The following is a 22,358-nucleotide window of genomic DNA, read 5'->3' on the forward strand; positions in this document are numbered from 1 at the left end:
ATTCTATAGATCAATTGCGTTCATGATGGTGTTTATGACACCTATCGTACAAGATTCGCAGTGCTGATTTGCGTGTTCGAGATTCGAGTCCCACTATCTATACCACGGGGGACTTGATTAAGAACAAAAACTGGCAGAGAAAAATAATCATACAGCTACGGTTGATACTGCTTATTTTGAACGCAATGTCCAGCCTTATGAGACTACCCTATTTACCATCCTCGGGCTGAATGGGTGTCAAAAATTTAATGTCTTCGTTGGGTAGGTTTTGCAGTTCGCCAAGCTGTCTCCTTTGGAACAATCTTTCTTTGAACTCTCCTTCAACCCAGACAGAGAATAGAAACTCATTGCCCACCTCACTCACCCTGTTTCGCAGCCCTGGCATGCAGCTCTCTCCGCCAATCGACTCGTCTACAAAGGTGTTGGCGGCCGCGCCGGTAGTATGTTGCAAGCCAACCACCATGGTTATGACATGCCAGGATGGAAGGGAAGAGGTGGGCTAATGCAGGCAGATGAAGAACGTAGGTTAAGGTAGGCAGACAAAGAAGGTAGGTTAAGGCAGGTACATGAAGGAGGTCTATCGTGATCAGTTTGTCATAGTGGATTACCAAACCGTCATCCAACAATCAGACTCGGCGACTAACTGCATACACATAACTGGGCCGAGGAGTACTAGGAACCAATCAGGAATGGTCTTCTGACCGAGTGCAATCTTGGTGTTACCCGTGTAAAAGATCTAGCCGCAGTGTTAGGACGGTCAACTTTTCTCATAATCCGCCCAATTATATTCATCTTTTTAGCGCCGCCTCCCCACTTACCGTCTTGCCTCCGTCCGAACGATATGGATATGGGAGCTGGTGGTTCGGTTTTTTGACCCTACCACGTGATTAAAAGACCCGTTTCCTGTCCTTCCCGCTCCCATAGATAAGCCGACATATCGGAAGCATGTCTATGGGAGGAGGTTTTTACAGGGGTTTGGATGACTCAGCCAAAAACGCCGCCGCCGTTTCTTGCAACCGTTTTCATTGCCTTCGCCATCGAGTGCACCGTTCCACTTAGGCCAAGCCCAGCTGAGTGGGCTAGGCATACACTACACAAGGTGCTTACCCCTGCCATTTATTTACCCCTGGTTGGCTTTTGGAAGGTGTGGTTGGCTTTGGTGAACACTTTTCTCCGTACGTATATCGCTTCAGGCGAGTTAGAAGGGCCTCAAGATATAAATTGTGTCTTTACCCTCGGATTCCCGATTGAACCAAATAAGCAAACTTCTGTCCCATTCTAATCACATTCATTGTATATCCATTCTTCCCCGTTAATTCTACCACATGAATTACGGCCCCTACGTTGCGAGGGTTGTGTTGGTTTTTATATAAAACCCTCCTTCCGAGTTTTCTAATTAATTTCTCCTCTCAAATATACTGAGCTCGTAAGCCATTGCAACTTGAGAGGGTATTATTTAAGTCTCACGGTGCCGATCGCACTCCATCCATATGCAATACGGAAGGGATGGAGCTATGAAAACCGCCGATACCGCCGACTGAACGCGACGTCGAAGAATGGAAAAGAAGAGCATTTGCCGACGTCGACGAATTTACGGTAACAACACATGAGCGTTCGCTTTGTAAAAAGACCAAAGCCGAGCGAGAACGCGCGTGGCGTCTATAGAATAGGTATATATTTTATTATTTTGCTATTTTCTTTAATATTGCGTATTAACGCTTTTTAGATTTATTATAAATGTATTACAATTAATACAAAAAGAGGCTAATAAGGTTTGGTTTGGCGTGTGCCAAAATAAGAAAAAGTCTATTACTATCTGCAAGAGCTTTCTGGCCGACTATACACGCTATGCAAGATGCAAGCGTCTATATATAGACGGTACCGAGGAACAGAAGCAGGTACCAACAATTCAGTCAGTAGTAACTATTATTGCTTTATAGAAGCATATAATAGCTCAAGCTGATGTTGTAATATTCGCGAAGAGAAGGGATCGAGATTCGAATGAAGATTCAGACGAAGATTCCAAACAATGGAGATTGCTTGGCAACCATAGGAAGGCCCGTAGAGAGGTTATCTAGGTAGATTCCCTTCTTACCTATACTAATACTATATATTAATATTTCTTCTCACAGTAGATCTAATCAACTCTTGTATAAAAGTTCAACCTCTTATATAGACAAACATTTAAGAAAACTGAAGCCACCACAGACGATGTTCTGCTTATTCTTAGCACTTTGTGAGAACGCGCAGTCGATATACCCTGTAATCCCAGATGTCGTCTTGCCTTTTATATATTAGTACTTATAGGAAGCATTGGCTTTCGGCCTGGCACTTATGAGAACATACTTTATGGACAAGTCAAGTGTCATGGGGCTGGCGCCCGTGGCTGAAATGCCTGGCAGTCTTGCCAGGCGAGTGCTCCACTCTCGCGGCAGGCAACACTAGCCTGTGCGTGCGCACGCCTCTTTTTTTAGGACAGCCGGCCAGGCTGCCCAGAGGGCATCCTTTCTCCCCTTCTCTCTTCGTAGAACCTTATCGATTCTTTTGGCCAGCATCTGTGTCAACTATGCTACACCCCTTACACCTAAGAAGAAGCTAAGTCCATTGTACGCTAGTCTTTATAATAATTTTAATTAAAATATATTTAGGCTAAGATACATTTAATAACACCCTATTGTAATAATATTAATATTAAAAGAATATTCCTACAGTTCGCAACCTTCGCCCTTCTTAAAAGAATTAGAACTAGAAGTGATACATACTATTAAATTATAGGCTCTAAATATCTAAGGCATCTATTCTAAATTTAAAATTTTTTTACTTATTAGTAATATCTAATATATATAACACTGTAAGATATATAGTATCCTTAAGTCATCCTTATATAACTAGGCTATCACTAAGATGCTACATTTCTTTCCAATTGAAGAATTGGCATGGTGATTTAGCAAGGCAATTCGTTGTTTGAAGTTTTACAAAAAAGATATAGAGATTTGTTCTAGTAATAGAATTGTTATAATATTTATATTCTCTTCTATAATGGTTCTCAGCGTTCGTTACATTATATCATACATATTATTACACACTATCGTAATAATAGTAATATTGAAAGAATCTGCCTATAGTTAGCCACCTTCGCCCTTTTTAAAAGAATTAGAACTAGAAGTGATATACACTATTAAATTATAAACTCTAAATATCTAATGTATTTGTTCTAAATTTAAGAAATTTTCACCTATTGGTGATATTTAATATATATGACACCGTGAGATATATAGTATCGTCAAGTCATCCTTGGATAACTAGGCTATTACTTTGAGATGCTACGTTTCTTTCCAACCGTATACTATCCAATTATTCTACAATAGATCCACTTTTTCTGGGGTGTACTAAACTAAATTAGCGTTCCGTTCCCTCGGGATACTTAAACCAAGCGGCTAGTAATTCAGTGCGAACGTAGCACCAATAATCACTCCAGCATGCGGAAGATTTTTTACCGCCCTTGCAAAAACTGGTTGTAATGAGACTATTGGCATGCTTGATCGTTTATTAGATAAAGATAAGGAGGTTTGCCACAGGTGTAATGCGAGCGCTATACTCGAAATCTCTATAGTGCTTAGTAAAGAGGGATAACAATCGGATATTGATGTAAGAGCTGAGATTGCGTGAATTCTAGATGGGATTAACGTAAACGAGCTATTCCAGAGGTAGGAGGCGACTGTTGTAACCGGAAGTTTAGTATTGTTTAATGAGACGGAGTCGTTCGGTAGAGAGGGAATTATTATAATAATTGAGGTTATGCTTGTTTTACATAAAGTGGATACTAACGAAATAGTTATCAATTGGCTTGATCCCAGGTTATCTATCGTAAATATTTTAAAAGATAAACTTAGGGAGCTACGGGTAATACCTAATGTGGATGATTCTATAGTATCCGATAAAATATTAAGATAGCGAACAGTCCCATTTTGAACGGGTATAGTTTTTATAGTATTACCAATTATAACCTTAACTGTCACGGCGTAGCCAAACAGTGATGATGATACTATTTGACTAACTTGGACTGAAGACAAGAGGTTGAAGAGGGGAAGAAATCCCAAAAGGGAAGGCTCGATACGGGAGCTGGGTTTTATACCCTGGCTGGGAGGCAACCAGAGCCAAGCCCAGAACCTGCACCTGCACCTGGAACCCATGACGGCACGTGACAGCCCAGAGGGTGCCAGCCGTCACATTAACTATATAATAGTTTTCAATAGATACTCCACATTGCTTAACTTAGGTTAGTTTATATTAAAGGGATCGAAGACTTGAGAGAAATACCAAAAGACAAGCGCATCGCCACTTGGAAGAGGTGGTACAATAAATTCAAATACTAATAGTTGCGGGCAATTGGGATATTTAAAAGGGATTACGTATTCGACGTCGGCAGTAATTATAATAGCTTCGCATAGCGACTCTACATTTCCACTTTCAAAAGTTAATTAAATACTTTACGAGGAGCTTTTGCGTTGAATTTACATAGCACGAATAGGGAATCCAGGAGTTAATTGTAATGGAGGTTCTACAATACAAAGGCTATTTATAGAAGCGCCAACAGCGATGTAAAAGAAGAGAAATTGCCACAGTATATTGATTGGATAGAACATAGTAGTTGTAATGAGAGGGGTTAAAGAAGACACTAAATATACAGTATAAATTAAAAGAGAGAAGGGGTATATATAGTTCTCTTTAACGATAGAAGCTGGCTTTTAGATTTAAACTTTATATTTTACTCATTGTATGAGCCCATTATATCTTCTCTCTATACGAACACTAGCACTATAGATAACCTTGTAGATCTACAAATGTTCGAGGATTTAAATCCTAAATCTTTCTTACTTCCTCCACCACCACAATCAACGCGGTTGCTAACACTGTTTGATCCAATTGATTCAGCGTGTCTACATTGCAAAAGGTATTTCTTCCTACTATATTATATTACCTTTACTCAATTAACAAACATAGACATTTTCATAACCGAGATGTCCAACTTGAGACTTTAATATTAGAATTAATTAGAAGCGCAAGAATCGAACGTCGTTTGGACAGAATGGATAGAGATCAGGAAAGAGATAAACGGTTGGAGGTTCTTAAAAACGACATAATGAGAATCTCTAAGATATCCGAAACGGCATTAGAATCCATAAATACCGTAGCTTCTAGATTGGAGAGCCTTTCTATCAACGTTACAGAGCTTTTAAAAAATACAGCGTAAATTAATAGACGATGAGTCTAAATAAACGCCTGCCATTATTACCAAAGACAAACATAAATCGTAATAAAAAAGATGAAATAACTTATATACATTTACTAGAAAAAGAAAATTAACAACTTAAACTTTAAAATTAAAGGTTATTACACTAGCTAAATTAGTTAGAGTTGTCTTATTTACTACTACGCCGGAATCTTGCACGGGAATTAAAATAGCGTGACGAAATGGTTACAAATATCGCAACGACAATTATTAGCGCATTCCGACAATATCAAACTATAGTAACTACGAATCCACCGTCGGGTCGTATTTCTGCCGACGATTCAGAAGAGATAAAAATCGGACTAAAACAAGAAGACGCTTGAATTCTTAGCACGGTAACGAAAGGATCAAATGATGATTATGGCAGAATTAGATTGCAAATCTCGAATGTAGAAAAAGGAAACTAGACTTTAAAAGGTAATATACCCCATAGGTGGCGAAAATAGGAGATAGCCAACTGATAATCCAAAGATAGAATACCACCTCCTACCAGCAACCATATACGTATATATACCCGTAACCATCCTCTATTATCCACCTTCAACTACTCAAGCTATTCGGTCTTTTTATTCCTTCTACAACTAATTCTTTATTCTTCAACATATCTATCACTTGCCAAGTCCGAGACTCTACCAACAGACCGCTAAAGGGAGTTTATGCTACTCTTAAACTCGTCGAACCGCTACATCCAACCGATATATATTCCGGCCAGACCGATGATAATAGTGACATCAGAGACTGGCGTCTAATGAAAGACGGAGACGACGAAAACAAACAAGGAACCCCCATCTGGGGGGTGCCAGGGAGCACTTGGCACATTGTTGTCTGTGTGGAATCCCATAAATTGCTTGGCAACACTTATCCTATCAACAAACCCCACCCGAACTTCTCGGTCACGGCTTCAGCATATCACAACGTTAACCTCCGCGTATCTAGCGTGGCATACAAAATACGCCACGGGCACGGGATTGTGGAGAGGCGATCTCCTACACCTTATCCTACTCCGGAATATCCTCAGCCCCCAACCTCGCACATGGCAGACAAACCGTGGCATCCCTTACCGGAGAGGCTACCTACTATATGGAACGATGGGCGCGTGAATTTTCTCGGAAGGCACCGGAGCGGGAGTTCTCCCCGGCCGAAATACAGTCATTCCTACTGGATCATAGATGCTCAGCTCGTGTGGCGGTGGAGAAGGCGCAGCAGTGGATGGGCAGAACGAGGGCAGGGAGGGAGAAGATGAAGAGGGCGGATTCTTTCGTTACGGTGTCAGACTAGACTTGAGATCTGCTCGGGAGTCGAGTCCTAGCTCTGCCGGATTTGGATCGGTTTCTTGGTTTTCTCGGAGAGGTTGGCCAATCAGAGACACTACTGGTTGCTAAGGAGGCTCGTTTTGTTTACTCATCTCTCATTTACGAACTTCGAAAGATTGGCAGTTAGGCCCTCTGAATCGGCCATGCTAAACCTCGGTTCATCATTTGTCGAAGTATTCCAGAGTTTATTGCTACCTTCTCCGCATTGCTGTCTGTAGTGTCTCTTGCCGACGTGGGTAGCGCATTAGGTTATCATCAAATCTCCATGGAGGCACCATCCCGTAAACTCATTTGGGAACGCACCTCACGAGCCCCATCTCGCCAAGCCCCATCTCGCCAAGCCCCATTTACAAACCGGCGCTTCTTCCGGGAAAGCGATCTTAGCTCTGGAAAGTGCGAATGAACGGGTTCTAGTAACTACGGCTGGCTCTGTATCCGTTACTGGAGTCTCGAAGCAACGTATGGCGTGTCAGCCTCTTTAAGCTTCGGCTGGCGGTCGATCTCCCGCTATGGATCGCCTTCAGGGATGGTAAGCCACAATCAGCCCTACGGGGATGGCGGTGGTGCAGGATTTGAGCACTGGGCGCTCCACATTGCCAACACGGAAGAACCTGCTGCTTATACATTAGCGGCTGTTATTATTGATGCATCGGTTTCGATTCTCACCGAATGTTGTGGATAGCTCGAGGCCTGTAGAATTTGAATGATGTGATGTCCCGGAGCATACGTAAAGGCCGTTGGCTCGGTCAATTTTGGCTGCCGCGACAAGCCGTCATCCCCTTTAAGCGCTAAGTCGCGCTAAGTCCGGCGACACTCGGGGATGTGGCACTGCGATGCGTGCCAACCGTACTATGTAACATTGAGCCTACCTAAGCGCATACAAGGCCGTTTATCGCAGTTGTATGGCTTGCTGTCGCTGACCCGGGGACCGATCTGCAATCGTAAACACAAACGAGTGTGTGCCGCGACTGACGGCGCCGGGGGTAGCGCCGCCGTTAATTCCCTTAGGTCAGTACGCCGGAGAGTCTTAACGGTTTCGGGCGGCGCGGACCCCGCCACGCACGAGATCTTGGTGGTAGGACGCCACGCCAACCCCCGTCTTATCGAGAAAGTGGGATCGAGAATTGTACATCAAACTGCACATCGTACTACGAGCCTAAACATTCAACGCAAATGAGTTCATCTATATCCCGAGTTATATTTAACAACAAATGCCCAGCCTGTAAGAAGTTGTATACCAGGCACCACAGGTCTTGTGGCACGCAGTCGCATCGGAGAAATCGCAACAACAAAGTCGCAGACGGTCTGCAATCCGACGACTTAAGCACCCCCTCCGGCAGTTCCCCACGTTTTGATGGCACGCACGAGGCTGATTACCAGCCTCATGGGGGAAGTGACAGCGTGCTGGTTGGAGAAAGAGGAGATAATATCCGGCCGCCGGCAGGCAAGCTCATTGAGATCAGGAGCTCTTCCTCTCCTGGGACCCACGGAGGGACTGCCGCCTGTCAGACAGTTGCGCGGGCTGCTTCCATCCCGTACGACAAAGGTGGACCGCTTTCACGGGTTCCATCCGACGGACTAGGACTTGGACTTTTGGACTGGCGTTTTATAGTCACAATACTTCCTGCCGACCAGCCCTCGTATGTATCCCCTTTACGCCATGCGAGTGATTACTTACCTCGCAACAGAACCTGTGTATGGAATCGGCACCGCCTTTCCCAGCATCTCCTGGAGGCATCCCACGATGCCTCATTGTTGCTCAGCGACAAGCAGAAGGCCGCCGAACTAGCTAATAAGCTGGTCGATAGGAATGACTATCAACTTCAAGCCAAGGTCACCTACCGATGTAGTGTATTACTACGTCTCAAAGGCGATATCAAAGGATCGGAGGGAATCATCCGATCTTTCTTTTCGATGGCGAGTTCAGTGATCGACACCGTGGCGGAAGAAGACCTTGCTCGGCTTTACCTTTCACAGGCGAACAACTATGCCTACCATCTTATGTTTGAGAATGCACACGAAGAGATGCGAAGAGTCCGAAGTTGGGTACGCCACGAGGAATCGTCCCTGCTCTGGGAGCACATACTCTGCGTTGGCCGAGTTATGCGGGGAGACGGGGATTTTGTGGGCAGCCGAGCTGTCGGAGAAGAAGCCCGATGCTGCCCCCGTGGACATGGATGGTGTGATGAACGCGGCGCAGCTGGAGGCTTTCCAGTTGCTGCAGGAGATTGAGCGGGAGAGGAGATCTAAGGGGAGACGTGGCACGAAGAAGGATGGACAGGAGGACGAAGAGTAGAGGGGTTTGAGATGGGAGGAGGGAGAATTGAATTCAGCGGTTGAGGCTGTACGTATACCATGTATATCAATTGGTGTAAGATAAAGGGGTGGAATAAATGCACCAGAGCAACCGTGATTCACTGTGCAAACTTCTTGATACAACTCTGTCCGGGTGCCTTTCCTCCCCTTTGCTCTGAATAGATAACCTGGTTGTGGTTTCTGTTTCAAGGCATTGGCTAAGGGCAAAACTCAAGCCATCGGATAACGCGACTACCCTAATCTCGGCCGCTCAGATACATTCACTTCGTTCATATAATCTTGGTGTACTAAGATGTTTCCTCGCTTCCTCACGTGCCTTTTGTTCCGTTTTACTGCTTTTCAGCGAGGGTTTTTCTAGAGATGGTACTGCTCTTTCTTTGCCAGGGCCAAAATTGGGCCACGTTGGATTCTGCACAGGTGGGCTCAGACCTTCCTGGCGGAGATTTGATTTTGTGGTGTTGTGATTGGTTAGAATTGTTGGTCAAAAAAAGTGACTTGGGGAACGAACTGTTGAAGCCAGGGAGGTCTGAGCACTGAGACTAGTTTCGGCCCGCGTTCGGAGCAAGCATACTCAAAGTATACGTTCAACAACAACATAGCTACTAGGATATCGCAAAAGCGATTGCCCGTTGCGGCTACACAAGCTAATAACCCACTTCTATTCTATGGTATATAGGAAGCCTCTCTCACACGTGGCCTTGGGCAAGACCCAAGATAGCGGCGCGATAGCGCTTGAAACACGTTACGGGGCATTTGTTATCGATACTCGTCTCGTGTTCCCACGTCGTCGCGACGAGGCGTGCCGGCAGCGACAGCTTCCTTCGCTGATGCTCGGTGCTCGGCTGTTCTCCCGACGACGTCGTGCCCCCGGCCATGTCGGGAGGGATCTCCAGCAACTGCTCCATTCTGCCGATGAGTCTGGCGCCGACGCGGAGTATGCTGACGGTGGAGTCGACGGCCTGCTCGTACGAGTCCGTGGGGCCGACATACAGATCTTCCAGGCCGACGCCCTCGATCATGTTCTGGTTACCTAGGGAGAAGTTCACGTCCAGGATGCCCAGCGCGCTGGCGTTGAATGGAGTCGAGTCGGGCGTGCTCAAACTGAAGGATGTGCGTTGCGCAGGCATGGGCGATGCTAAGAGGTTCTGCAGCATTTTCTCCGAGAGAGAGACCACCAATCTCATGCAGAGCATGTAGCATTGCGCTGCCATGGACGCCTGCTTGCTGTCCAGGTACTTGGCGAAGGACGGGTGGGCGTCTCGGGATGGGGTCCGAGCTTTTCCCCGGGTGAGCACCATGGCCCTCACAAAGCCTTCAAAGGCACTGAACACCTCTCCGACAGGATCTACGCATGTCGCAGTCAGCGTTTCATAATTCTCACACTGGGAAGGGGGGGGGGGTTGGCATGTGCTTGTTTACATTGTTCGGCATGGCCAGTGCGCTCACTTGTCACCGTTTTAAGGAGGGTTTCTAGTGTCTGGCATACGCTCGCGAGTTGAGCGGACAGGTCGCCGCCGGACCTGCACACCTCTGGCGCCGGGATGAAATTATTGTCGTCGATCCCCGACTCGGACGTGTTGAAGACGGGGCCTGTGCTCGTCGTCGAGAGTGTCGAAGCATGGCCACTGTGCGTATATGTCGCCAGGGCGGGATCAGTCAGAGACGGGGTGTTTATGGCATCCCAACCAGACGGGAAGAAGCTGCCCAGCTGCAGCTGATCGGGGTGGAAAGCTCCAAAGTTGCCGGGCTGGTGGTGGTTCAGGACCGGCGTCACAGGCTCGGTCGGAGCACTGTTCTGGTTTCTGCTGCCCTTGTTATTGTTGGCCTGCTTGCTGGACCGTGCGTTATAGACGCATTCGGCACCGACGTGTTGGCATCGCGCGCAGGCTTGTCGTGACGTTTTGTTCCCGACGCATCGGAGCTTCTGCTGGTGGCAGCGATCACATGATTTCCGCAGACTCCGACCAGAGACCTGTCGGGGAACCTGGATGGACGTCCAGTGGCCGTCGAGCTGCTGAGACGCACCGGTTGTAGACGGGCCGTCGTGCTGCTGCGACGCATCTGTTATAGACGCACCGTCCATGTCTCTCTCTCGTCCTGGCTTCCGCGTACGGCAGCGTTGATGTTGGCCACGGCATGTATAGTAGTTGACAGATACAAGGCGACGATGAAGATGGGATAAATCGTTACGAAAGACGAGAAAGACTCCAGCTGTGGGTTTGAATTTCTCAAGACGAGGAGGGGGTCAGGAAGGAAGGAAGGATGTATTTTTCGACTACGTTCTACCATTACATGATAATGAGTCGTGCCCGCGACGCCGGCAGGGCATAGGTACAAAAGGGAAACAGAGGAGGGGGTCAGGATTGGTGAAGGCGAAACAAACATATGAATGGGGAAGGTGACAAGCGAAGACCAAAAGCGGTAGGGGACGGGACGGGACATGGCTGCAAAGCCATTTCTCTAGCGCCGAGTCCAGTCACATAACCTCTTGGACTAAAATGTAACCCACGATTGCATGAGATCAGGCAAAATAGCGTAATCATGTCCGTTGGTAGAAGGTTACAGTCTGACAATCTTGCCACATCATGGCTGATGAAGGAAGTTCCATGGGAGATGCGGAATGAAAAGTTGACCAGAGCGCGGAAACGGTACTTAAAAAGGCCACAAACAGCCTAATCGCGCGCTAATCTCGGGTGATCGCTGGCCGCTGTCTAGCGCGCTGAAGCAAAAAGCTTTACAGGGGGGGGGGGGCTCTGTCCATCAACGAACGAAAGGATCTTGATCCCAGATCTACTAGACTACTGTACGGCCCGAGTGACTTGTCCGCACACTAGTATAAGCATGCACCGCCCCTCAATGAACTGTCGCGCCAAGCCAAGAGTGAACAACGGCTGGGCACCCCTAGACTAGTCTACTCCTTCCATAGTCGTGCCTGTAAGCTGCAGATGGCAGGGGCCTCGCAGGACGAAGCATTTGACTGGTGGTCGCCTCCTCTTTTCCCCGTTCCCAACACCATCCTTTCTTCTCTTGCTCAAGGTCGAGATCCACAACGATACGCGTTTTGCAGCAAGCCATCAGATTGGTTGGACGTTTCTTCGATGCCGCGCCGGCTTACTCGGCTTCTCTGCCCGGACGAGTAGACTAGTGTTCTTCGTCGAGTGCTGTAAGATACCCTCAGTCGATGTGGGGGGTCATGTCTTCATACCGATCTACGCACAGCTCTTGTCGGTAAGATAACGAAGAACTGTACTGTACACGTTTCACGCTGACCTTTGCAAGGTCGAGGAAGCGCGGAATCGAAGAAATATCAAAAAACCTTTTTGTTTCTTTTGTTTCAAAAAAACAACAACAAAAAGATATACATCCCTATCTACTCCCCAAGCTTCGTATCCCCTGCCTTGGCACCTTGATTCAGTCTTCCATCCGCCACCCGGAGCGCGGGATTCCTCGAGAAGATGCTGAGGATCGAGAGGTACGCGTCCATGACCACCTCGGCGTCCCGAAGCCCGTATTTCTCCTTCTGCAGCTTCACCGTGATCAAGGGCGCCTTGGTGGGGTCGTCGCTCATCTCCAGCGTGATGTCGTAGGGTGATCCGGCGCGCGGGGTGCGCGAGTCGACGATCTTGGCATCCCCGATGTTTCCGCTTTCCGCCTGGCCTTGCTTGTAGTCGAACACGGCCTGGAACAGCGGCGCGTGCGAGTGCGCGTCTTGGGAAGACGGCGGGGGCAAGCCCAGGTGGTCGAGGAGGGCACCGTACGGCACGGCACCGTGGAGAAGCGCGCCCCGCATCTGCTCTTTGGCCTCGGAGAGCGCCTCGTGGAAGATCTTGTCCGGGTCGTACGGCAGGCGGACTGGTAGCAGGTTGGCGAAGTAGCCCATGGTCGCCTGGTCTGCGAGCGTGGACCTGTTGCTGTCGGCGACGCCGATCACGATGTCGGCGCTACCGGTCAGACGCGCCAGTAAGATCTGGAATGAGGCCAAGTAGTAGTGCATTGGCGTCGCTTTGTGCTTGCGGCTGCGGTCCTTGATACGCACGCCGACCATGCGATTGAGACGAGCTGATACTTCGTGCTCTGACCAAGCGGTTGGAGTCGAGTCTGCCTTGGCTTCCGGCACATTGAGTGTCGGGAGTCTCGCTGGAGGTTGCTTGAAGAGGTCGGCCCAGTAGCTGAGATCTTTGGCGAGCGCGCCAGACTCCAGCTGTTTGCGCTGGCGTATAGCGAAATCGGCATAGCTCGGAGCAGGCCCGAGCTTGACGCCGCTGTACAATTGACCGATCTCAACGAAGAGGTGTTCGGTGGTCCAGCCATCTCCGACAAGGCGATGGTAGGCAATGATCAGAAGGTGATCCATGGGTGACCATTGGTAATGGACGAGCTTGAGCGTGTCTCCTTTGTCCAAGTCGTAATGATAACCCTCGAGATCCGTGAAGCCCTGATCTGCGGCAGCCTTGTCGGCAACCTGGATCGTCTCAAACGCCACTCGAGGGGACTCCATGATGAATTGGATAGGACCACCCGTATCGGCCGGGTCGTTGACAAACGCCGTGCGGAATGCGTCGTGGCGTTGCAATACTTGTTTCACTGCCCAACTGAGGCGATCAAGGTTGAGAGGACCTTGCATGTACATACCGATGGTACTATTGAAAGTCTCGGGTGCCAAGGGGAGTTGAAGCTGTTTCCAGGCGTACTCTTGGGTCAGAGACAGAGGTGCCTCACGTTCTGTTACCTCTTCGCCGCCGGATTCGAAAGCCGAGGGCGGGGTCAAGTCGTGGTTGTGCTCAGCGGACGACGAAGACGAGCCGTCAGACACGGCCGAGGATTCGACGACCTGAGGAACTTGCACTGCGTTTTCCTGGTCAAGAGACCCGTCAGAGCACAATGGAATGGCCTCTGGCGGCAGTCGGCCGACCGCGGAGTCGATGAGATCGTTGACGGAAGCACCGCCGAGGATTTCCAGCAGCGGGATGTCGATGCTCAGATTCTTGGAGAACCAAGAAGCGACCGTGACGGCACTCAGCGAGTCGATGCCCTGATCAATCAGCGGAGTCGTGAGGCTGAGCTCGTCAGCAGCCGTAAGCTGCAAGGCACCCCGGATCCTGACACAGAGGCCATCCGTGATGATGGAGCGGACTTGACCCATGCTATCTGCTTTGAGGAGCTGATCCTTGACAGACCCGACCGCGTCAGCGGCGTTGTTGCCCTTTGCGCTGCGGTCAGACAGCTTGAAGTATGCGAATCGGGGGTCGTCAAAGTACGGGATCCGGTCGTGGTTGGCAGGATCCATGTACGGCATGCCGGTGATCACTTCGACATCGGCGAGCTGCTTGTTGCGACCGGCGACAACAGCCTCGGCAAAGAGGGCGTGGAGCTCCCACTCATTCACCTCATCGAAGATGAACTTGACCACATCATACTCGTGCTCCCGACCCGCTCTGGCGATGAAACCAACACCGAAGACGGCGCCAATGTCAATGGTCGATCCCGCCATGCCACGGGCGCGTCGATTCTGAGCCAGGGCGTGCGTGTACGCATTCGCAGCGCTGTAGGCCGCTTGACCAGGATTTCCCGATACCATCACGAAGGAGGAAAACATGACGAAGAAGTCAAGCGGCTGGGCAGGATCAGACAAGCGCTCACTGAGGAGACGAGCGCCCTCCACTTTGGGTGCCAACACCATCTCCAGCATCGACAGGTCCATGTTCTTGAACATGACGTCTTGCAGCACAAGAGGCCCGAAAGCGACTCCAGCGATCGGCGGCATGGATTCGCGGATCTTGGCGAGACCTTGGTCTACCGAAGCCTCTTTGGAGGCGTCCCTTGAAAGGTTGGTGGTCAGCAATCATCCAAATAAAAATATTCGTTTCATCAAATCCGTGGAAAGAAGAAGTTTCTTACATTGGAAGCACCATCACGTTCCCCCCCAGCGCCGTGATGTCATCAATCCAGCGTTGGTCGATCTTGGGCGAGCGACTCGACAAGACAACATGGCGGGCACCGCGCTCCACCATGAAACGGGCAATGGAGCGGCCCAGATCACCGGCGAGACCAACCAGCAGGTACGTCTTGTCCGATACGAAGATGGGATCCGTTTCCATAGATCGAATGCGGCTGGGGATGATCTGCTCCGATTCCCAATCGATCAAGGTGTCGATGTGTAGGGCGGCGTTTCCAAGCAACACAATATCGCTGCCCTTGATAATGGACACCCCATCATCACTCGGTGGCATCTCTTTGGCCCTAGCGACCGCTTCGACCAGCGCTTGGTATGCCTTTTCGGCACCTACCGCAGACTTATTCTGTGTCGTGATATCTTGGAAGAGATAGTCCCTGTGGCGAATCACGCAGCCGGCGGGGATGCGTCGGGCAAGTCGCTGGCTTAGGCTTGCTGGGCTTTGATCGCTTGACAGATCATAGAGCAAGTTGATGTCTTGTGGAAGCTTCTGTCGCAGGCTGCGCAAGGTCTCCTTCTCGTGCAACAGGATCCATCGGATGCCACTCGATGGTTTTGCCCGCGTGGATGCAAAGCTGATGGCGATTCCAGCTGCTTCTGCTCGCTTGGAGAGGGCGTGGATGCAGAGCGTAGGAGGTTCAAAAACGAGGATGGATGAACCAGGAGCGACATCTGATAACATGCTGCTGGCGACTAGCTCCGCAACAATGCTTGGAAGCACCGGCGATGCATTCTTCTCTCCTTCGATTTTGACCACCCGGCTTGAGGGAACTCGCAGCGAAGACATGTTGCTCTGAGACAGCGTCACCACAACTTCACCGGTCGCCACATCTTTGCCCTGGATGAGATGATGAAATCCTGATTGACCGATCCTCAAGGCTTTGGCCAAAGAGTATTGCGCCTGAACCTTGATGGAGGATTCTCCCTCTGTAGCGTTCAAGGGCACGAAACGCTCTTCGTGGTTCTTGAAAAAGGTTTCCCGGCCGTCGTTTTCGAAGCTCAGCGTATCTTTGCTAGGGTCCAGGTCGGCTAGAATGGGACGGCGGTTGGAGTTCAGGCGATTGTTCTTCTCAACATCTGGCTTGAGACGAGGGACGATGACCTTGCCACCTGACAGATACAGCTCGGGCTCTTGTGTCCAGAGCAGGCCCCTCTCCTGCCAGTCTTTGGCATCTTCCAGGCGTAACACGGTCTCGATCAGGAACCTGGGCTCCACGTGCTCCGCCTTGTCGACATCCAGCACCTGAATGTGGATATCCGGATATTCCATGCGGAGGGTACGGAGAAGACCAATCGTCATGGCTTGCTGCGGGTTCGTGCACCAGGCGTCCTCCGTCACCCACAAGACGTGGAGTGCGGCGTTGAAGATGGTTTGCAATGCATCCAGCTGCTCTTCATCGAGCCCGGCAAACGTGTGTTCGTCCAGTTCGGACAGAACGACGAACGAGGAGCCCGGTTGGTAGTCAAAGTCGATGATGTCCCGAATGCTGGGGCATGTGCTGAACTCGCGTCCCAGAGGCGCGAGGACATCCGGGATCCGATCCAGAATCGCAGACGTCTTGGGAGTCGAACCTCCGACGAAGACCAGAGGGGGATATTCCCCCTTTGCAGGGGCCGAGAGTGGCGAGTCAAGCCGTCGCACCAAATCGTCGACAGCGTGAGTCATAAACACGCCGTTGGGGAAGATCCGGCTGTCCGGATCCAGAGTGCGGCTGTCGATGCCCGAAAAGCCAGCTTTCTTGAGGACAACGTCCCACTTATCGTAGGAGATGAATGGCTCGAGAACACGGCCTTCGTCGTGACCGGCCCACCAATCGGGGAACAGGCCGAAAATGAAACCAATACGGGTATGCTCGTGATGAGCCACCTCCATGACGACCAACCGCCCGTTGGGCTTCAGCAGAGATCGAACATTGGACAGGGTCTCCTCGAGCCGCGGGGTGGCATGGAGGACGTTGGACGCGATGATCAGATCGTACGAGTTCGGCTTGAAGTCTTGCTCGCTTGGGTCGCGGCGAATGTCGAGGGGCTGGAAGATCAGCTTCTCGCCGTGCCGTTCGAATTCCTTGCCGGCCTGCTCGAAGAAAGCGCTCGAGATGTCGGTGAAGGTGTAGCTGTTGAACGAGAGATGGTCGTCGTTCAGGAACACACGGGTGGCACCTCCGGTACCAGCGCCTTTGAGACAATGTGAGTAATAATGTTCGGAGCTTGAGGGGAATCAAAAGCGTCAAACTGACCAACTTCGAGAACGTCTAGGTTCTGATGGCGGTGATTGATCTGCTCGAGCAGCATCTGGTAGTAGCTGTACGAGTGTCCGTAACTTACCGTGCCTCCGTAGAACTCGGTGAGCAAGCCATCGTGGTCCATGAGGTCGAAGGCGTTCCGGTTCCCTCGTAGAGTTTCCAGAGCACCCTCTCCCACTCTTTGGATGAGGCGGACAAAGGGATGAGACCGGTTTCTTTTGTGGTTGTGTCAGTCTCACACAGTCACTGGGTGTGTGTACAGCCGTTAAGAGATTGGGGAGATTAGTTACTTACTCTTGGATGAGTTGCTCGATAAATGGTTTGGTGTCCTTCTCCCAACTCGGCTGGTACCAGACGTTGCGACCCGCCTTGGCCTCGGCTAGTTGATGCTCACACCACTGAATGTGCTTTACAAAATGGAAGGGGGCCCTCTCGCGATCCTCCGGTTCCAAGCTCGTGATGAACGACTTGATGTACCAGTACGTGATACGCTCGATGATCTCGACGTCGGTCTTATCTTGTTCGGTGGCGTGGTACTTGCTGTCGTCGAGCAGAGGGTCGGCGTTGATCGGTGCCCATTCCCATTTTGAGAACATCTCGTGGTCGTCGGCGGCCGACGGCGCCGAAAAGGGCTTGAAGCTGAGGCCCTCGATGTGAATCATGGTAGCCCCGGATTCGGGGTCGAACACCTCGATGTCGCCCTCGACCGCGTTGCCGACACTCGCTGCGCTGGTGGAAATAAAGTCAACCTGCTGATTGGACGAGGTGCTGATTCGATCAGCCACCCACGGGTTGAGCGCTATGCGAGCGATGCCGGTGGGTACGAGAAGGGATCGCAAGCGTCTATCGCCTGGTGCCGTGTATGCTCCGATGAAGCTCTGAAAGACAACATCGAGCGTAGCAGGATGCATTACGAGTTTGCGGTCGTTGTCCTCCAGACGATGGAAGTCAAGAGTCCCTCGGGCCTTGCTGTCGCCACGCTTCAGGATGCTAACGCCACGGAACTCCTTTGTGTAGCCGTATCCGAGTTCCGAGAGCATGTTGTAGAATCGGTCGATGCTGACATTGTTCAGGTGAGGGGGGTCTTCTTGACGAGCCGGAAGCGTGTCCGACGATCCTGGTCCGTAGGTGACGGCCACGGTACCGGAAGCCGAGCTCGACAATCTTGTCTCTCTGGCCAGGCAAGAATTGATGACGAATTGGTAGGTGGCGTAGGTATCTGTGGTCTGCGAAGAATCGCAGCTCAGTGAGAGGCTGAGTTCTACCATGCTATCATCGTCATGAAACGTCACGGCTTTGTTGATCTCGAGATCCAGCACCTCCAACAACTGGATCTCCTTATCGCTGCTACTAGCCACACTGATGGCAGCCTCCATGGCCATGACGACGTAACCCGCGCCAGAAAACACCGTCTGACCCTGCAGAGAATGACCGCTCAGCCATTCGATGTCCCGCTGCCGAAGGAAATTCTGCCATTGAAGGGAACTCGGGCTGCTTTGGGACAGTTGCTTGCCAAGCAGAAGATGAGGTCGGTCGCCGCCTAGCCATTGACGGAGCAGACGAGACTCCTTCCTGTACGACCTCGAGTGATCCCACGAATAGCATGGCAGTTCCTTGGATAGTTCTGTAATGCCTTCATCTGGTGACAGCTCGCCCAAGAGACGGTCGATGTCAATGGCAGGCGAGCCGAACTGCGACCAGAGGTAGCCCAGACATGCCGAAAAGGCCTCCGTGTCGGTCTTGTTCCTGTCCATGCATCCGGTGTACGGTAGGGTAGTCGCCGCACAGTTCTCTATCGTCTGAAGACTCGGGCCCTTCAAGGTCGGGTGTGGCCCGACTTCGATGCAAACATCGAAGGGCGAGTGTTTCACCAGTGCCTGCTCTACGGCGTAGGAGAACAATACGGGGGAGAGCAAGTTCTCGCCCCAGTACTCTGCCTTGAGGTCTTCGGGCGTCATAACATGGCCCTCGAACACCGAAGAGATCCACGTGACGGATGGGGTGGCTTCCATCTCAGGGACATCGCACCCACACGCCTTGAGAGCGGTGATGTATGGGTCCGAGCAAGGACGCATGTGATGGGAATGGTAAGCCTTGTCGACTTTGAGGATGCGATTGAACCTCGATTCCTCATTCAAGACTTCTTGCATCTCCAGGATCGCGTCTCGGTCTCCAGACAGGGTGACGCTTTCAGGCGCGTTGCTGGCCGCGACGACTACTCTACCTGCGAATGCCTCTAGTGCGCACAACTCTGTCGCGTTGTCGAAAGAGGTGCCCGCAGCCATCATCGCGCCCTCCACACCGTTCGGGCCCCTCGCGTATTGGGAAGTGAGACCACGGAGATACGCGATGCGAATGGCTTGGGATGCAGATATGAAGCCCGCAGCGAAGGCGCACGCAATCTCGCCCGAGCTATGGCCTAGAATGACTTTGAATGTCGCCCCTGATGCTTGTAGCAGTTTGGTCAGGATGATCTGGATGGCGCAACAGAGGGGCTGGGAGTAGGCGGCTTGGTTCACTTTCGATTCCTCGCCTTCGAGCAGTAGCTGGTCTAGAAGCTTCCACTCCGGCCGATACTCAGCTGGTAGGCTCTGGAGCGAATGATCGAGTTCGGAGACGATAGCACGGACATGGGCGATCTGACACAGAGCCTTGCCCATGGCCGGCCACTGGGCACCCTGTCCGGTGAAGATTCCCAGTATCTCGGGCTTCTTCCTGACCTCGGAAGTCGTCGCAATCGAGCTCTTGCCTTCGACCAAAGGAGCGTCGCGCTCAAGCGCATCGCAGAGCTCTTGAACCGACTGGCTCGAGATGGCATGACGGACTTGGAGATTGGATCGCTTTTTGAGCATCGTCCATGCGAGATCTCGCAGTCGTAGGTCGGGGCGAGCTTGCACGAACTGCTTCAGATCTACCATGGCCGACCTGAGGGAGGAAGAAGAATGCGCCGAGAGGACAATGGGCGCGAGTAGGGGCGTTGGTGTAGTAGTAGTATCCGTAGACGGCGACTCCTTCGATTCGGGCTTGGGCTCGTAGGACTCGACGATGATGTGCGCATTGGTACCGCCGAACCCGAAGGAATTGACACTCACGCGTTTCGGTTGACCGAACTTCAATGGTGGCCATGGCTGCTGCTCGGTGACCACCTTGAGATCCGTGTAGTACGGAGCCACCCTTGGACTGAGCTCGTTGAAAAGCATGTTGGGCGGTAGAGAACTGTTTTGGATGCACATGGAGGCTTTGATCAAGCCCGCAATCCCAGCGGTGCCCTCCGTGTGACCGATGATGGTCTTGATGCTGCCGACATACAGAGGGTCCTCCTCGTCGGCGTCACGATGCCTGTCCCCAAAGAATGCCGATGAAATGGCACGCGCTTCTTGGGGATCGCCAGCAGGCGTGCCTGTACTGTACTGTCTTATCAGCGAGAGATAACCTTTTTTGTCAGACATTGGATTACTAGTACTCACCCGTCCCATGCGCCTCAAAGTACTGGCAACGGTCTTCCGGCTTGGTCAAGTCCAACCCTGCGCGTTCGTAGACCTCTCGGATGAGGGCCTCCTGGGCCAAAGAGTTTGGCATCGTGATACCGGCCGTCTTGCCGTCTTGATTGATTCCACTTTCGCGGATGACACACTCGATCCGGTCACCGTCCGCTATGGCCTGGCTGAGGGTCTTGAGCACAACAGTGGCGACACCTTCGCCTCTCGCATAGCCATCTGCCGCGGCATCCCACATCCGCGATCTCCCGGTCGGCGAAACATGTTGAGTTTACTGGCCGAGATGAAAGGAACAGGGCCCAGAATCAGATTGGAGCCCGCGGCCACGGCCACCTTGCTCAACCCCGTCCGCAGCTGTTCGACCGCGTGGTGGACAGCAACGAGGGAGGAGCTGCATGCCGTATCGAACGTCATACTAGGTCCGTGCCAGTCAAAGACGTAGGATACTCTGTTGGATAGGATGGACGCGGCTGTGCCCGTAGCAGCATATGTGTTGAGGGCATCCAAATCGTAGTTCTGATGGTCGAGGAAATCCCGCTGCATCATGCCTACGTAGACGGCCGTGGGCGATCCTCGAAGGTCCTCCATCTTGAGGCCGGCGGCGCAGAGACCCTCGTACACCGTTTCCAACAGAAGACGCTGTTGGGGGTCGACCGTCCCTGCCTCGCTCGGCGGTATGTTGAAGAAGGCCGGGTCGAAAGCGTACGGGTCATCCTCCAGGAAGTAGGCGTACCGGGCGTTGGTGCGCCCGTGATGAGATCCATCGGGGTGGTAGAAAGCGTCAACGTTGAAACGTTCTTTTGGCACCTTTCTTGACAAGTCCCTGGGATCTTTCAGGAGATCCCATAGCTTGGACGGACTGCTGGCCCCGCCGGGGAAGCGGCAGCCACTGCCCACGACGGCGATGGGCTCATTGAGCGGGGAAGTAGACGATGGCATGACAGCTGTAGTGGATGTGGTGAAGGAAGAATGGTCTGCGATGTTGAATAGCCGCTTCTTTATGCTACCAAATGAGCCCAATCGCGCGTGGGTACACGGCGAAGCCAAGTGGTGACAGCTTTAAAATAACAGTAGACTGACACTTGGGATGAACCGATCCTTAGGGTCATATCGTACCGTGATGGCACCTCATATGGCCAACGAATAGCTGGTTTTGTGTACATCTTTCAAAAGCGTCTCCCTCCGAACGCAGGTCCATACTGTACGCGTGCCGGCATGCTGGTGTATGCCTGCTGACAGTAGTCGGTGATTGGGAACGTCTTGTCCAAGGTAGGCAAGCTCGAAAGATCATGCCCATCTGTAGACTGCCACCAATGTCCGAAGGCGTGGCGGTAAGATTCTGGGCGTGTTAAGAGGGTACCTACCTACAACTCAATAGTCCGAAGTACACAGTCTCAGATGCTCCAAACTGCTTGGCACTTCCGTTGTCCCGCAAGTACCTTTTGCCCCACCGCACCCTCACTAGCATAGAAATCCAACCAATCATTACCCCTGCCGCCAGAGGCACGATGAAATTAGCCCGTGTCCCACCTGTACTTGGGTACGGACCCGGGAAACCGGGGGAAGTGGATTAGTGATCATCCTGAAAAGTGCCGAAAATAGAAATGGGGTCCTAGTCTTGGCTGGCCCCCAACGTCGATCTACTACTGTGGTTGTTGTTGTTGTTGTTGTTATTTTTAACGTCTACTTCCGCCTCCCGTAGGCCATGAGACGTGCCACATCGGAGAATCTAGCGTACAAACA

The 22,358-nt window shown here is 51.2% G+C and overlaps 5 protein-coding genes across 5 annotated transcripts; 3 read left to right on the forward strand and 2 right to left on the reverse strand.

Moving 5' to 3' along the window:
- Positions 1 to 720: 720 nt before the first annotated feature.
- On the forward strand, positions 721 to 1,144 carry B0H65DRAFT_460889 (uncharacterized protein; the record flags this gene model as incomplete). The annotated part of the gene is made up of 2 exons (XM_062826566.1): positions 721 to 1,048; positions 1,071 to 1,144. Coding segments are annotated over exons 1-2 (177 nt in total), but the record flags the coding sequence as incomplete, so codon positions are not given.
- Positions 1,145 to 5,844: 4,700 nt separating this feature from the next.
- Positions 5,845 to 6,776, forward strand: B0H65DRAFT_151628 (uncharacterized protein). Its single transcript, XM_062821085.1, has one exon. It carries the CDS (start codon positions 6,042 to 6,044, stop codon positions 6,534 to 6,536), a length of 495 nt encoding a protein of 164 aa, XP_062682672.1. The 5' UTR covers positions 5,845 to 6,041; the 3' UTR covers positions 6,537 to 6,776.
- A 698-nt stretch (positions 6,777 to 7,474) lies between these two features.
- Positions 7,475 to 8,988, forward strand: B0H65DRAFT_460897 (uncharacterized protein). Its single transcript, XM_062826567.1, has one exon. The coding sequence runs from the start codon at positions 7,780 to 7,782 to the stop codon at positions 8,836 to 8,838; it is 1,059 nt and encodes a 352-aa protein (XP_062682673.1). The 5' UTR covers positions 7,475 to 7,779; the 3' UTR covers positions 8,839 to 8,988.
- Positions 8,989 to 9,608: 620 nt separating this feature from the next.
- Positions 9,609 to 11,005, reverse strand: B0H65DRAFT_547406 (uncharacterized protein; the record flags this gene model as incomplete). Its single annotated transcript, XM_062829516.1, has 2 exons — positions 9,609 to 10,267; positions 10,342 to 11,005. 2 exons carry the CDS (start codon positions 11,003 to 11,005, stop codon positions 9,609 to 9,611), a joined length of 1,323 nt encoding a protein of 440 aa, XP_062682674.1.
- A 1,287-nt stretch (positions 11,006 to 12,292) lies between these two features.
- Positions 12,293 to 21,554, reverse strand: B0H65DRAFT_441203 (putative polyketide synthase; the record flags this gene model as incomplete). The annotated part of the gene is made up of 7 exons (XM_062825509.1): positions 12,293 to 14,741; positions 14,821 to 17,050; positions 17,113 to 17,167; positions 17,201 to 17,333; positions 17,413 to 20,551; positions 20,586 to 20,834; positions 20,891 to 21,554. The coding sequence occupies 7 exons, from the start codon at positions 21,552 to 21,554 to the stop codon at positions 12,293 to 12,295; spliced, it is 8,919 nt and encodes a 2,972-aa protein (XP_062682675.1).
- Positions 21,555 to 22,358: the final 804 nt, after the last annotated feature.

The sequence above is a fragment of the Neurospora tetraspora genome, assembly GCF_033439725.1.
Source record: "Neurospora tetraspora strain CBS 560.94 chromosome Unknown B0H65scaffold_3, whole genome shotgun sequence".
Taxonomy (NCBI): Eukaryota; Fungi; Ascomycota; class Sordariomycetes; order Sordariales; family Sordariaceae; genus Neurospora; species Neurospora tetraspora.